The 16,860-nt window shown below is 41.1% G+C and overlaps 2 protein-coding genes across 3 annotated transcripts in view; both read left to right on the top strand.

The window, feature by feature from the left end:
• The window catches only part of adcy8 (adenylate cyclase 8 (brain)), a 145,940-nt gene that overhangs the window by 92,281 nt on the left and 36,799 nt on the right, over positions 1 to 16,860 (top strand). The window contains exons 9-11 of one of the 2 annotated variants that reach the window (XM_022679260.2): positions 9,267 to 9,464; positions 12,014 to 12,114; positions 15,998 to 16,199. In XM_022679260.2, coding sequence (XP_022534981.2) covers positions 9,267 to 9,464; positions 12,014 to 12,114; positions 15,998 to 16,199 — 501 coding nt within the window. The remainder of the gene's footprint in view (positions 1 to 9,266; positions 9,465 to 12,013; positions 12,115 to 15,997; positions 16,200 to 16,860) is intronic. The other variant, XM_022679261.2, reaches the window with a different exon arrangement.
• Positions 3,176 to 7,459, top strand: LOC125801088 (uncharacterized). Its single transcript, XM_049476816.1, has 2 exons — positions 3,176 to 3,699; positions 6,104 to 7,459. Exon 2 carries the CDS (start codon positions 6,131 to 6,133, stop codon positions 7,118 to 7,120), a length of 990 nt encoding a protein of 329 aa, XP_049332773.1. The 5' UTR covers positions 3,176 to 3,699; positions 6,104 to 6,130; the 3' UTR covers positions 7,121 to 7,459.

Below are 16,860 nucleotides of genomic sequence, written 5' to 3'. Positions count from 1 at the left end.
ATGAATCACAAGAGCATCTTTAAAGCCAGGTCAGATCAGGTCAAATCTCTGCTCTAGTCCAACATAAAGCTCTGGTCCAGCACACACCCCGAGGCACAGACCACACATATGCACTCATGAGATGTGTGGGTTGACCTGTCTAATAATCTTTAACCTCTTGGACTGTACTATAAATACAGGATGCTTTTTAACTGGTGACCCTTAAACCACTTCTCCACACTTCAGTTTAAACTGCAATAAATACAATACGAATAAACACAATATGAACAGTTCCAGAACCAGTCTCCTCTGCTTTCAGTTTTAGGAACAGAACTGAAAATATACTCTACTGTGATACTCTTCTATTTCTGGAAGCGACGCAGCTTCTGTGCCGCTTCCGGACACTTCCCACGCATCATCTTCCTCAGGAAATTGGTTCTTTTAATTAAATCCGAGTTAATACATCCAAATCTGCTCCAGTTTAGGAGAATACACTCAAAGCATGTCTAATTAATTTGATAGCAGGACACGGTTATATAATAATACAGTTCAAATGTTTTTGACTTTAGTCAGTGTTTTCAATCTTAGTGTATGCAGTACTTTCCAAAAGTTTTATGCACCTAAGAGAATTACTCAAAAACATTTATCTCAGGAATATGTCGGCACATGTTACTGTATTTTTCGCACTATAAGCCACAACGGATTATAAGGCGCACTATCAATAAATGTCTATTTTCTTATTTTCTGATCTAGTTTCATACATAAGGCACACTGGATTATAAGGTGCATTATGTGACACTAGTAAGGAACAGGGGTGTCAAAAGTCAAACGAGCGCTGCATGTTAATCTACAGATTTAAATTTCTCTCTTGAAAACTGTTTATTTGGGTGAGTAAAGTGCTTCAGTTTATTTACAGTAAGATTAGATTTCCAGCAGCATTAGCATTAGCAGCTAACTACTAGCGCTAGCCATGGTTAGCAGCTAATGCCGCCCAACAGTGTGACACTGAGGAACCCTGACAGCTCCGGTAAACTATATTAGCTAAATATCAGCTAGTGGTTTGTCCCACGTAGCTTGTTTTAACACAGTAAACGCACAGACTACAGGCTGATAATACTCACCTCTGAAAAGCGAAAAAGCTAGCGCTTAGCGTGGTTAGCGGCAAATGCTAATACTGCTCCAGCCCTGGTGCTGGAAAACTAAACTGAAACTCCTTTATAACTCTGTACTTCAGCAGAGTGGCTTTACTGCTCCTTAATACCTGACTGGTAAAATTCATACATAATTTTTGATAGAGGTTTAATACAGTTTTAAGAGTTATGGAGATCTTTTAATCAACACAGTGAAGTAAAATCACTACTTTTCGTTGATTGTTATTTGTATTTATTCTAATATTAGTGCTTAACTGAGCTAATAAACACCTACTGACCAAATAATTTTTTTGGGTTGTATTTTTTTCCAAATAATGTTTGCACAGTACTGTATTACATGCTGTTATGATGTCCTGATCACTGAACAAATTCCAATAACAGGACTTGGAATACATTTTTTTATATTATTTTCCATTGAAAAAAATGTGTGAAATGTGTGTGAAATGGTTACAGTACTCTAATTTCCAAACAATGGACAGAATTTCCTGCCCCATCAACCTCCCCCCAGATGCCAAGCTCACACGGGTTGCCAGATTGACACACAGTCTTTATCTGTAGTGGATCAGTGAATATATATATATATATTGTCAGGTCTCTAGGATCTCCTCTCACACACCCGAACTCTATTTCCCAAAATCCCACTGGCCATGACGTCACCGTCAGCCGCTCACTCTCACCCAATCGCGTTACGCTCCCCCGTTCAGAGTCACCTGTATTCTAAGAAGTTCCGGTTCATAGTAATTCCATGTTTTGTATAAATAGGGTTCGGTTAACGTCTGTTCTTCGCGAGGTATTGCCGACTCATGTTGCGTACTGAGCGTTATTCCAAACCCTTTTCTGTCTGCCCTTTTGTTATGATCTTTTTGCCTGTATTACGGATTTTGCCTTTTGTCTTTGCCCTTATTGGATTTGTTATATTATCGGACTGTCTCTCTGGCTTTGGATCTTGGACTGTCTCCTGTATTACGATTCCTGCTTCCAGTGTGAGTCTTGTTCAACCTGTTCTCTGGCTGTGTTACTCTGTTTACAACTCTGTAAATAAACCCGCCTTTACCTTTTACTCGGCGTGCGTCTCTCCTACCTGTCTGGCGTTACATAATACCTCGCCTAAAAGACAGATGGCTGAGTTTAAGGATTTACAACAGGCTGTAGATAACCAGAGGAGATTGCTCGGGCAGCATAGCCAGCTGTTCGAGGGTCTCACTCATTCTGTTAGCGCTCTCACCGCCCAGCAAACCGAGCAACACTCCCAGCTAGCCCAGATAACCGCTAGCCTCCAGGGTATCTCTGCTCAGTTAGCCCAGCTGAGCATAGCCACCCCAGCTAGCTTAGCTCCCGCTAGCCAGGCCCCGGCTAGCTTAGCTTATCCAGCCCCGGCAGCAGCTGTTTTTTCCGTGAGCAAACCGGATAAATATGACGGCACCCCTGATCTGTGTAGAGGTTTTTTGCTCCAGATGTCGCTATATTTTTCCAACATGCCTTCTACCACCGACAGAGCTCGTGTTTCATTTTTTGTTTCACGTTTAACCGGCAAGGCTTTGGATTGGGCTACTGCTATCTGGCCAGTGGTAGAGAATGGCACCTATGAACAGTTTCTGAACGAATTTCAGATGGTTTTTGATCACCCTCATCAAGGACAATCACAGGGGGAGTTATTGGTTCGTTTACGCCAGGGAAACCGTTCTGTTGCGGATTATGCGCTGGAATTCCGTACGCTAGCGGCGGGTAGTGGATGGAATGAGCCAGCTTTGCGCGTTATGTTCCGTAATGGATTACATCCGGACATTTTAACCGAGTTAGCTTATAAGGATGACGGTCTTCCCATGAATGACTTGATTTCCCTGGCTATTAGACTGGATCAACTGAAACGTAACTCGTTTGTTGGTCAAAAGAACACTCCTACAGCGGCTCACCTGGCTACTCCCCGCGCTTCTGGATTTACTCCCCGCGCTGCTGGATTTACTCCCCGGTTCTCCACCTTACCTCGACCTGCTGCCATTTCATCTGCTCCAGAAGAACCGATGCAAATCGATGCTACTAGGCTATCGAGAGAGGAGCGGCAACGACGCATCCAAGCCGGTTTGTGTTTATATTGCGGTGGAACTGGTCATGTGCTGCGGAATTGTCAGATTAGACCCCCCCGAGTATTAAATAACAATAACACTCCTGGCTTGTCCCGCGGTGGGCTCTCCCATGGTTTCCATGGCAACCCGGACCGTCCATACGAGCCACCTGCTACATACTCGGGAAAGCGTGTGGAATCCTCTCCACACGCTAAAGGGGTAAGCGGTCTATACTCTGACATGATTTCTAAATCTATCTTCATATCTATTGTTCTGCTCTGCCAGTCTGCTTCTCCTTTTGTGTTTCCAGCACTAATTGACTCCGGTGCCGAGGGTAACTTCATGAACCACCAACTGGCCAGACAACTCCAGATCCCAATAGAACCCCTGGATAACCCTGTCAAACTGTCTGCTGTGGATGGGAAACCAATTGGACAGGGAACCATTTCCCACACCACCGTTCCTGTCAGAATGAACGTCAGCGCTCTGCACTCTGAGGAGCTCAGGTTTTTTGTCATGATGGACTCTGATTATTTTGTTATTTTGGGTCTCCCTTGGTTGAGAAAACATAATCCATTGATTTCCTGGTCTAATAATGAAATTATGTCCTGGTCTCCATATTGCCATAAACATTGTATTACTGCTCCTAAACTAAAAGTCCAGTCTACCACTGTTGAGAGTCCTGAGCCTGAGTCTCTTGCACATATCCCAGTTGAATACTCTGATCTTGTTGAAGTCTTCAGCAAATCTCGTGCCACACAACTCCCACCACATCGTCCTTACGATTGCGCTATTGATCTCATTGACAATCAAATACCCCCCAAATCTCACATTTATCCCTTGACTCAGACTGAGGAACAAGCTATGGAGGAGTATGTGCAGGAGGCCCTGGCTCAGGGTTTTATTCGTCATTCCACTTCTCCAGTTGCAGCATCATTCTTTTTTGTAAAAAAAAAGGATGGCGGTCTTCGACCTTGTATAGATTACAGACAACTTAATGCAGTTACTAAAACTTACCCGTATCCTCTCCCTCTAGTGCCTGTAGCTTTAGAACAATTACGTGGGGCTTCTGTCTTTACCAAATTGGACCTTCGTAGTGCATATAACTTAGTGAGAGTAAGGGAGGGAGATGAGTGGAAGACTGCTTTTTTCACCACAAGGGGGCACTATGAATACCAAGTTATGCCTTTTGGCCTCAAAAACGCCCCGTCCGTGTTCCAGTCCTTTATAAATGATGTCCTACGTGACATGTTAGGAAAGTTTGTGATTGCATTTTTAGACGACATTCTAATCTACTCATCCGATCTGACCACACACATTCCCCAGGTCCGCGCTGTCCTATCTCGTCTGCTAGAAAATCAACTTTTTATCAAAGCTGAGAAATGTGAATTTCACCTCTCCTCTATCTCTTTTCTGGGATATATCATTAATGCTAAGGGAGTTTCAATGGACAATAATAAAGTCCAGGCAGTAGTAGACTGGCCCATTCCCAAATCAGTAAAGGAACTGCAGAGATTTTTGGGTTTTGCCAACTTCTATAGACGCTTTATACGCAATTATAGCTCAGTAGCAGCACCACTCACTAATTTGTTGCGACATAATACTAAAACTTTAGTTTGGTCTGAACAAGCGCACGATGCTTTTTCTACCCTTAAGGGAAAGTTCACTTCTGCCCCTCTGTTAAAACATCCTGATCCTAAAGAACCATTCATTGTAGAGGTTGACGCCTCCAGTGTGGGAGTGGGGGCTGTACTCTCTCAAAGATTAGGCTCACCCAGTAAAATGCATCCTGTGGCCTATTTTTCTCATAAACTTTCTCCTGCTGAACAGAATTATGGTATTGGGGACCGCGAACTCTTAGCCATTAAATTAGCTTTAGAGGAATGGAGGCATTGGCTGGAGGGAGCTTTACACCCCTTTGTAGTTATCACTGATCACAAAAATTTAGAGTTTTTGAAATCCATGAAATGCATGAACTCACGTCAGGCTCGATGGTCTTTGTTTTTTGCTCGTTTTAATTTCACTGTTACTTACCGACCAGGGTCCCGTAACACTAAAGCTGATGCACTCTCGCGTATCTATGATGAAAATAATTCAGTCATCTCAGAACCCACCACTATTCTAAAACCAGAGGTAATTTTGGCTCCTATCAGATGGGAGATTTCGGAGGAGATTAGTCAAGCTAATCAAATTACACCTCCTCCCGCACAATGCCCACCTAACAAAACATATGTACCAAATCAGTGTAGAAATAAATTAATCACATGGGCTCACACTTCCCCATCTTCTGGACATCCCGGTGAGACCCGCACCTATCAATTATTGGAGGGTCGATTTTGGTGGGAAAACATGCGTTCAGACATCCATGAGTTTGTATCATCTTGTACCATTTGCGCTCAATGTAAAATTCCCCGTACTCTACCTGCCGGTAAATTAATACCATTACCAGTTCCAGCTCGACCTTGGTCCCATTTGGCAGTAGACTTTGTTACAGATCTTCCTGATTCCATGGGTAATACAGTCATTATGACTGTCGTTGATCGTTTCTCACGTGGTGTTAGGTTCATTCCCTTCGCTAAATTACCCACTGCTTTTGAAGCCGCTGAAAGCCTGTTTAATCAGGTATTTCGTATTTTTGGTATTCCCGAGGATATAGTGTCTGATCGCGGTCCTCAATTCATATCTCAAGTCTGGTCAGCATTCATGAGTAGGTTGGGTGTCTCTGTCAGTTTGTCTTCCGGTTATCATCCTCAAAGTAATGGTCAGTGTGAAAGGATGAACCAGGAACTAGGGAAATTCTTACGTATATATTGTTCTAACAATGTTCATGATTGGGCCCAATATCTCCCCTGGGCTGAATTGGCTCAAAATTCTCTTATCAGCTCTTCCACTAAGTTAACACCCTTTCAGTGTGTCCTAGGTTATCAACCTCCGCTCATGCCATGGTCAGCTGAACCTTCTGATATCCCTGCTGTAGATCAGTGGATGCGCCGTAGCGAGGAGGTGTGGGAGGAGACTCACAGACGTATAGAAGCCGTGTTAGAACAACACAAACAGCAGGCTGATCGTCATCGTCGTGAGGCCCCGCTCTACTCCCCAGGAGATCGCGTTTGGCTATCTACCAGGGATTTCCGGCTCCCCGAAGGCAACAAAAAATTATCAGTTAAGTTTATTGGCCCTTTTAAAATAATCAAAAGAATCAACGAAGTTACATACCGTCTTGAATTACCTTCTAATTATCGTGTCTGTCCTTCTTTCCATGTTTCTTTACTTAAGCCGGTTATCCCTGGTCCGCTGGATGAGACCTCGCATGGGATGCTGCCTCCTCCGCCTGTGCTCATGGATGGTGGACCCGTCTACGCGGTGGAGCGCCTGTTAGACTCCAGAAGGAGGAGGGGAGCCCTGGAGTACCTGGTTGATTGGGAAGGCTACGGACCTGAGGAGAGAAGCTGGGTTACTGCAGCAGACGTCCTTGACCCATTGTTGGTGGAAGAATTCCATCGGTCGCATCCGTCTCGTCCAGCACCACGCCCTCGGGGTCGTCCAAGGAGGAGGTCTCCTGACCCTGGAAGGGGTAGGCGCTATAGGTCTGCTGCTACTCGGTCTCTCAGTTCCGTCCGCGGCTCCAGGAGGGGTCGTCCCAGGACCAGGGGTCGTCCCAGGACCAGGGCTCCTGTTCAGGCTATCCCCGCTTCGGGTTCTCGTGTCCGTCGGGCCTCCGGGCGGAGAGGGGCGGTTCCTGTGTGTCGTCCTCGTCCTTCGGTTCTTTCGGACTCCTCGGGGGGAGGTACTGTCAGGTCTCTAGGATCTCCTCTCACACACCCGAACTCTATTTCCCAAAATCCCACTGGCCATGACGTCACCGTCAGCCGCTCACTCTCACCCAATCGCGTTACGCTCCCCCGTTCAGAGTCACCTGTATTCTAAGAAGTTCCGGTTCATAGTAATTCCATGTTTTGTATAAATAGGGTTCGGTTAACGTCTGTTCTTCGCGAGGTATTGCCGACTCATGTTGCGTACTGAGCGTTATTCCAAACCCTTTTCTGTCTGCCCTTTTGTTATGATCTTTTTGCCTGTATTACGGATTTTGCCTTTTGTCTTTGCCCTTATTGGATTTGTTATATTATCGGACTGTCTCTCTGGCTTTGGATCTTGGACTGTCTCCTGTATTACGATTCCTGCTTCCAGTGTGAGTCTTGTTCAACCTGTTCTCTGGCTGTGTTACTCTGTTTACAACTCTGTAAATAAACCCGCCTTTACCTTTTACTCGGCGTGCGTCTCTCCTACCTGTCTGGCGTTACATATATATATATATATATATATATATATATATATATATATATATATATAAGTTTTAGTGTCCAAAATGCCTGTTTCTACTACTGCTAGTGGTGGTGGTAGATTACCCAGCTATGGTGTCAGCAACCTTACTGAAGCTCAGTGATTACTTGTTCAGCAGTAAAATAGCCAGCTCACCAATTTACCTGCTGCTGTCTTTATCTGGCAGCCTGGGGCGTGGAAATTGGACTGGGGGAAAGGCTACAACACATACTGAGTTCCGTGACATACCACACAGTTCAGATAAGAAAATACTGGCTGAAGCTCTGCTGACAAGACCATGTTATGAATTACTATAGAAAAATGTAATCATTAATGATCTATCTATCTGTAAATTGTTCATTGAGGAAATCTGTACAATTGAAAAGAGGCTTCAGTACCATGTTGAGATCCTCTAGTCTGGATATAAAATGAGATATGGTTGCGAATGGATGTATCCAGGTTCTGTATAGTGTCCTGCAGCACATTTACCCACAGATGTTGCAGCTGGGCCTCTAGATCCTGCTCTACACTCGTAAATCTGGACACGTCAAGGAATCGTTCCAATCTTTGAAACCCTCAAGCATTATTCCGCTGAAAAAAAAAATCCCATTGAAAGCCCTGCCATTAAGAGGCAACAAATGAGGTTATAGGATGTCCTGCACATAATGTAATCATTTACGTATCTGCCTGAGACATGGTGACTGCATGCCGAATGCACCGGGTTTTACAGCAATAGAGAGTTTGATATTTTTTTGTTAATGAATGTATGATTATATTTATAGTTTTTATTATTTGTTGGAAGAAGCTACTGTTGCATCTTTTGTTTTTCAGAGTGTAGTATACAGGTGCATCTAAAAAAATTAAATATCATTGAAAAGTTACTTTATTTAAGTAACTGTGAAACTCATATATAGATGTATTAAACACAGAGTGATCTATTTTAAGTCTTTATTTCTTGTAGTGTTGATGATTATGACTTACAGCCAATAAAAAAACAAAAAAAATGTCTCAGGAAATTAGAATATTATATAAGATCAATTGGTACTTTTGGCAGTGTGGGCAGTGTGCCAAGTCCTGCTGGAAAATAAAATCTGCATCTTCATAAAAGTTGTCAGTAGCAGAGGAAAGCATGAAGTGCTGTAAGATTTTGTGGGAAAACAAAACTGCAGTGACTTTAGACTTGATAATAAAACACAGTGGATCAACACCAGCAGATGATCAGCATGTCTCTCCAAACCATCACTGATCATCAGTGAATTTTACATTTCATTTGTAAATCAAGGAAGCAGAGTCTGGAGGAAGAGTGTGAGGTCTAGTGTTAAGTTTCCACCAATCGGTGTTGGTTTGGAGATGTGGATTTCATTTTCCAGCAGGACTTGGCACACTGCTCACACTGCCTAAAGTACCAATAGGTCTTATATAATATTCTAATTTTCTGAGACACTGATTTTTGGGATTTTCATTGGCTGTAAGCCAAAATCAACAACAATAAAAATAGATCACTCTGTGTGTAATACATCTATATAATATATGAGTTTCACATTTTAAACTGAATTTCTGAAATAAAGTCACTTTTCAATGATATTTACATTTTTTGAGATGCACCTGTATATTTGTCTTGAGTCATTTCACTTGCTTAATTAGTTTGCATGAACAAACACACATTCAAGAACACACACACACACACAAGCACACACACACACACACACACACACACACACTCACGGAGGCTGCATGTGCTTTCCCTCTGTAGACGTTGGCTGCTCTCACTCGTCACTCCATAAACCTGCTCCCCAACCATCTGGCGCAGGCGCTGCATGTGCGCGCCGGCTCGCAGGAAATAAACGCGCGCATGCAGAGCACCATCGCACTGCGCAGCGGAGACAAACTCCGACGAGAGCACATCACACCTTTCTCGCTCACGTTTAGAGAAGCCGTCCTGGAGCACAAGGTAGCCAGCTACCCCCCTGACACCACCCCGACCACCACACCCCCTCCCGCATCGGTATTATCATCCTCAGCATCATCAGCATCATCACCTTCATCACCGTGACTATCTCACACTGTCTACTATCTACTCTCTCCTGATTTATCTTCTTTTTCTCTCTGTCTTTTCTTTTTCTTTCACAGTTTCTTTACTTTTGCTTCTTTCACTATTACTCTCTATTTTCTTTCACTTTCTATTTTTCTGCCCTTTCTCTTTCTTCTCTATTTCTATCATACATCTCTCTTTCTCTCTTTTTCTTTCTTGGTCTCTCTACATTCTCTACCTCTATCTCAATCTTCTCCTGTTTTTTCTCTCTTTACCCTTTCTGTCTTAACTCTCACTTCACTGTCTTCTCTTACTTTCCTCTTTTTCTTTTTATTGTCAGCCTCTTCCTGCCTCAATCCTTTCTCTTTATCTCCCTTTTCTTTTCCTCTCTTTCTGTCTACATCTCCCAGTTCTCTACATTTTCTTCCAGTTTCTTTTCTATTTTCTATTTTTTCTTTTTTTATTATTCTCTTTGTGCTTTTTTATTATTTCTCTTTGTGCTTTCTCTCTTTCTTCCCCTTTTACTTTCACTCTGTCTTTGTTTCTTTTACTCTATTTCTCTCTAACTTTCCTCCCTTTATATCTCTATCCTATTTATTTAGGATTCTTTAGGACTCTTTCTCTATCTTCTCTCTCTATATCTCATTTGTCTCCTGTTCCCTCATTTTTACCTTTCTGTTTTTTACTCACACTTCACTTTTCTCTCTTTTCTCTCTTTCGCTCCTCTTTTTTCTCTGTATCTCATTCTTCTCCTGTTCTCTCTTTGACCGTTTTGTTTTTAACTCTTACTTTATTTTCTCATTTTTGTCTATTTTGTGCTTATTCTTTTACATTCTCTACTTTATTTCTCTCTTACTTAGTGTTTCGCTCTTTCTCTTTCTTTGCTCACACTTCTCGCAAAATTTATCTCTTTTTCTCTCTGCTTCTTTCTTTAATGCTCTTGTGTTCTGATTTCTTGTCTCCCTTCCTTTCTCTATCTCTCATTTTATTTTTATCTTTCTTTAACTTTCTCTATATTTAAATGCTTTTGCGTCTCTCACAATAACTCTCAGTTTCCCTTTGTTACTTTCGCCTCGTTGTTTTTAGTCCTACACCTCTTGCCTTGCTCTCTTTTCTCTCTCTCTTCCTCTCTCCCTTCTCTCTCTATATATCTCATTCTCCTCTTGTTCTCGCTCTCTTCGATTTTTCTGTTTTTAACTCTCAGTTCCCTTTTTAATTTTTGTCTATTTCCTTCTCAGTCTTTTACGTTCTTTCTGTTTCTCTATTTTGAGCTTTCTCTTTCTTTGCTCCCACTTCTCACAAAATGTGTCTCTTTTTCTCTCTACTTATTTCCTTAATTCTCTCTTGTTCTCATGTCTGTCTATTTGTTGCCCTACCTTTCTCTATTTCTTTGCTTTTGCTGCTTCTCACTATTACACTCCTTTCTCTCTCTTTCTCTCTTTCTCTCTGTGCCCCTTATCTCTTTTTCCTTCTCATTTCTTTCTCCGTGATGCATATTTACTTTTCTTTTTTTTCTCTTAATTTCTCTCATTGTTTTTCTTTACATCTTTCATTTTTACGTTCCAGTTTCTTTCATTCTCTGTGTCCTTTATTTCTCTTTCCTTCTCATTTTCTTCTCCTTGATGCCTATTTACTTCTCATTACTTTCTTTTTTTTCTCTTCATTTCTCTCACAATTTTCATCTTTTAATCTCTCTTTTCACTCTTTCTCTTTGCTCTCTCTCTCTCTCTCTCTTTGCTCTCTCTCTCTCTCTCTCTCTCTAACTCTTACACGCTCTAACTGACATGTGTTTGTCATGAGTAAACTAAAGGGCACTGTGTTCTAGTAAACACACACACACACACACACACACACACACACAGTAAGTGTTATAAGGAATTCTCCAGCAGTGCTGGAGAACTGGGAGCTGCTCAGGCTGTAGATTGGCTGTGATGATCAGTCACATGCTCCCGATGGAGCAGATCAGGCTGAGGGACACTGAAGTATTCCTTTAATCCAGGCAGGACTGATGAGTTATGGATCGTAAATCAGTGATTGGCTGGAGGGGCCTGTGCCGGCCTGTGATGGGCGACTGCCCTCTGGTTACTCATGACTGATCACCATGCGTGGAACGTCCTCATCTCATTGTCTTTCACGTGGTGGTGGTTGGTGGTGAATCCGTGCTCATCAGTGTGTGTGAGCTGACCCTGTAAACCCACTGTTTAGAAAACTCTGTGCTTGATTGATATGGTCTGCCTTGCCTCCAAACCCTGACATCACACATCCTCTCTCTTTAAACTCCGCCCACCACTGACAGACAGCACAGTAGTGTGTGTGTGTGTGTGTGTGTGTGTGTGTAGAGTCCCTATTACATACAGTATGTTCTCTCGCCAGCAGTGAGAGGGTATATTTTGACTGTGTGAACCCTCGTAATTCTCTCTGTGTGTGTGTGTGTGTGTGTGTGTGTGTGTGTGTGTTTTCTCCCACAGTACTCCCAGATGAGGGATGAGGTCTTTAAATCTAATCTGGTGTGTGCCTTCATTGTGCTCCTGTTCATCACAGCAATACAGAGTCTACTACCATCTGCAAGGTAACAAATATTAAAAAATCAACACCTCGACAGTTTAATCAATAATTCTTAATCGCGGCAAGGCGCTTCACAATGTTCTGTGCTATCTTATCTTATTTTCTTGCTTATCTTATTTCGAGACCCAAAAGGCGTATTTTTGGTGCCCTCAAGACACCAAAGACACACCAACACGCTCTAAATCCAGCTGCACAATCCGCAATCGATCAATACGCTACAGAACGGGGGCCCAAAGGGCACCAAAGAGTTAAATCAGCACTGAAATATGTTAACACTCAACTGTAAGAGAGTTTCATCAACATGTTGAGAGTAAAATTTGAACATAATGAGTTAAATGAACGCTTTAACAGCTAAATCAACACTTAAGCCAGTACTTCAAGAGTTAATTCAACTCTTTCAATGTTAAATCAGCACTTTGAGAGTTAAATCAACACTGTGACAGTTAAATTAAACTAATACTTTAAAATTAAATCCATATTTTGTGAGTTAAACCAATACTTTAAGTGTTAAATTAACACTTTTAATGTTAAATTAACACTCCAAGAGTCAGATCAACTCTTTCAGAGTTAACACGGCACTACAGTTTTTCGAACTGAACTCAGCGGACGCACATCTCTGAGTTTTGTCTCCTTGCGTTTATTAAATTAACTCTTTGTCCACTGCTACATACTGCAATTGCACTTTGGGTGTGCGTTTCCATGGAGATCCACATAAAAACACAACAGCGGGTGGAAATGGAGGAGCTACTGAACTCGATGTCATGTGACCGAGAAAGCCAAAAAACTCACTTTAACTCCTGTTTTTTTTTCAATTGCAATCCGGATGCAGGAGTTTTATCACTCTGTCAGAGTTAACGCCGCATCGGCCTTATTTGAGCGATATTGGTGAGTCATCACTTGTGGATCACACAGCTCGATTATGAGCGTGTCAGTATGTCTTTGGTATCGTGAAGGCTCAAAAGCGCGCCTTGCACAGTTTGAAATGCACAAAAAAGGCATAAACTAATTCTCTTAATTATAGAAAATAGAAACACGCCAGACATTTACCTAAACACACCTCACTTCCAGACCACCACACCCATCTATGTGAATGTATTCCTAAACTGAGTTAAATCAGCACTGCAAGTGTTAACACTCTGAAAGTATAATCAACTCTAGGAGAGTTTAATCAACATGTTGAGAGTTAAATCAACATTTAGGCCAGTCCAATCCAGTCAATACAATAAACACTTTGAGAGATAAATCAACACTTTCAGACTTAAACCAATACTTTAAGAGTTAAACCAATACTTTAAGAGTTAAATTAACACTTTGGGTAAGGTTTAAATCAATACTTCCAATGATAAATAAATTCTTTAAGATGTAGATCAACTCTTACAGAGTTAAAACCGCATGGGCTCTATTTTAGCGATTTTGGCGACTCATCAATTGCGCATCTCACAGCTGGATTTAGGGCAAAAAAATACATAAAAAGTGCAAATGGCATGAAGTAATTCTGTACTAATCCTCTTAATTAAGCATGGGTTTGTTTTGTACAGAACGGGAAATAAACCAATCAGTGTGTCACTTGCCATTCCCTTTAAGAAGCAGATGTGCTCAGACTTTGGCACGTTAAAATATTTATGGATGGGTGACCATTGACTGTTGTCAGGGTTTAAATCAGTGGAGCCAATACATTAAGAGTTAAACCAGTACTTAAGAGTTAAATCAATATTTTAAGAGTTAAACCAATCCTTTAAGAGTTTAACCAATACTTAAGAGTTAAACCAATACTTTAAGAGTTAAATCAATACTTTAAGAGTTAAATCAATACTTTAAGAGTTAAATCAATACTTTAAGAGTTAAACCAATACTTTAAGAGTTAAATCAATATTTTAAGAGTTAAAACACTACTTTAACATTTAAACCAATACTTTAAGAGTTAAACCAATACTTTAAGAGTTAAATCAATAATTTAAGAGTTCAATTAATACTGTGAGTGTTAAATCAAGACATTAGCCCTATCCAGAAGGAATTAGTTTCTCAGAGGGTCCTGGGGTCATTTTCTCTTTCATAAGTGTCCTCTGTGATTTTATTCCTGTCCAGAATGACCATGTATGTGTTTTTCTCAGACGTCCTCTGAGAAAATTACAGGCTGAATTATCTACGATTTTCGCTGAACTCAGTGGTCCTCCGGTAATTTTAGTCCCGTCCGGATGCTCTTCTCTGAGTTTTGTCTCCTTGCGTTTATTAAATTAGCTATTTGTCCACTGCTACATACTGTAATTACACTTTGGGTGCGCGTTTCCATGAAGATCTACATAAAAACACAACAGCGAGTGGAAATGGAGGAGCTACTGAACTCGATGTCATGTCACAGAAAAAGCCTAAAAACTAACTTTTCCTCCTGTTTTTTTCAATTGCAGTCTGGATGCAGGAGTTTTATCACTGAATAGAAGTGTGAAATATTTTTAACAGACGTCCCCCTGAGAAACTAATCCCATCCAGATAGGGCTTTTCAGAGTTAAATCAACTATTTCCAAACGAATACATTTCAAAACATAAATCAACATTTAGACAGTTAAATTAACACTTTAGAGTTGAGTCATAGATCAATCAACACTTTTAGTTTTAAATTTAACATTGAGGCTCGTTTTTCCAGACAGGGATTAAGCCTAGTCTTAGACTAAATATGTCTTTTAATGGAAAATGCTGTGTACTCCATTTGGAAATCTGTCCTCAAGTGTTAAGTCAACATTAAGATTAAAAGAAACACTTTGAGACTTAAATCAACACTGCACATGTTGTTAAGTCAACACTAAAGTCAAATCAACACTGTAAGAGCTAATTTATCACTTCAAGAGTTAAATAAACACTGGGACTGATAAATCAACACTGGTACATCCAGACTCAGAATCAGCATTAGACCTTTCCCTGAATAAGTAGTAAATAAATCTGCAGGAACTGTGTGTGAATATTTGAGCTGCATGGGATGGAATATTGCAGGACACCATTAGGAACCTCTACAACTCAATGCTGAGGTGTCTGGCGTGTTGTGTTACACATGCGTAATACACTACTCTACTACTGTATGTGTAGCTCAATAAATATGACTAAGGGTCCTTTTGTACATTTTGCGCAAGGCGTGTCGCAATGCTCTTTGCTATCTTACACCCCGTCATCAGTCTGCGTTCATGCCTTGCACCTGCACCATTAAAATAGTGTCTATAGAGTTTAAGAATAAATCTATACTGATGGACGTGGTGGTCAGGAAGTGAAGTGTGTTCAGGTAAATTTCTGGCGTGGTTCTATTTTGGCGGCGGACAACACAGGTGCGCCACTGACTGATTAAAACCCTGACAACAGTCAACAGTCAGAGTCCATTCCTTTAGTTGCCCCATGTGCAGCACAATCACGACTTTTAACTGAACAATAAACAGAATAAACAATAAAGTAACATTGCTGTTCCCTTAAATGGGCTGCTGTTGTTCCCTCACAGTGAGAATCAGTCTGTCAGTAATTTCTGCTTTGATGCGTAAAGCACCGTGAGGTTAAGATATGAACGCGCCAAAGTCAGTGCTTACCTGCTTCTTAAAAGGAATGACAACTGATACATTGATTGGATTTATTTTATGTTATACCCAAAACACACCCATGATTAATTAAAATAATTAGAGAAGTCATGTTTTTTTGCGCATTTTAAGCTTTGCAAGGCCTTTTTTTTTCACCCTCACGATAACAAAGAGCTATGGATCGCTAAAGTAGGGCCCTAAATCTTTATTTATCTTCCTTCTGAATAGCATTGCAATCCAACACTTTCTTCTGGGTGTTGCAACTATGACTGCGTGTATTTTTTTAGAGGCTACTGTAAGTCCAATAGTGCTGTGACCTTCACTCTGTTTCTATAGGCTGGCAACCATGGTGATCCAGTTCTCCGTGCTCATCCTGCTGCACTGCTGTCTGGTGGTTGTGACGACAGCGGAGGACTACAAGTGTCTGCCGCTGGTTTTGCGTAAGGCGTGTTGCTGGGTGAACGAGACCTACACCGCACGAAACGTCGTCATCCTCCTCTCCATCCTCATCAACTTCCTGGCTGCCATTATTAACATTGTGAGTCTCTCCTACACATACACACCTACACACACCTACACACACACACATTCACGGATCTCCAATTCTGTGTTCTATAAAAAAAAAAAAGTTCACCACAGGTGAGTCTAATTCAGCTCATGCTTTAATTAACAGGCTGATTTGGGTTAATTTAAAGAAAAGGGTAAACACTGAAACTCAGCGCTGCAGGATTTCTGCTCTCCCACAGCCAAACTGCAGAGTTACGTACATTAACACAGCTAGAGGGTGAAAATATAAAAAAAAAACTGGATAAAATGGAATCCGGTAAAAGCTTAGCACATTTAAAGTAAAATAAAATATGTCAATAAATAAAATCAATTATTTTTGTTTGTTGCTTTTTTATGCTTACAGTTTTTAGTCTATCAAAAACATTTTTAATAGTAGACAAATATAATCTGAGTAAATAGATTATAAAAATATTAAATATCCCCCCCCCCCCTTTCACTACTAACCACAACCAGGCCTGATTACTGCCAGATCTGTAGAATCAAAAAAATCACTTAAATAGAATCTTTCTGACAACATGAAGCAGATAAAAGATAAAAACAAAGTCATTGATCATCTATCAGTCTGGAAAAGGTTAAAAAATAATTTCTAAAGCTTTGAGACTCCAGAGAACCACAGTAAGAGCTAATATTCA

Source organism: Astyanax mexicanus, chromosome 4 (assembly GCF_023375975.1).
Source record: "Astyanax mexicanus isolate ESR-SI-001 chromosome 4, AstMex3_surface, whole genome shotgun sequence".
In the NCBI taxonomy this organism is placed as follows: Eukaryota; Metazoa; Chordata; class Actinopteri; order Characiformes; family Acestrorhamphidae; genus Astyanax; species Astyanax mexicanus.
Note: the sequence above shows the minus strand (reverse complement) of the source record. Positions and strands in the feature narration are given on the sequence as shown.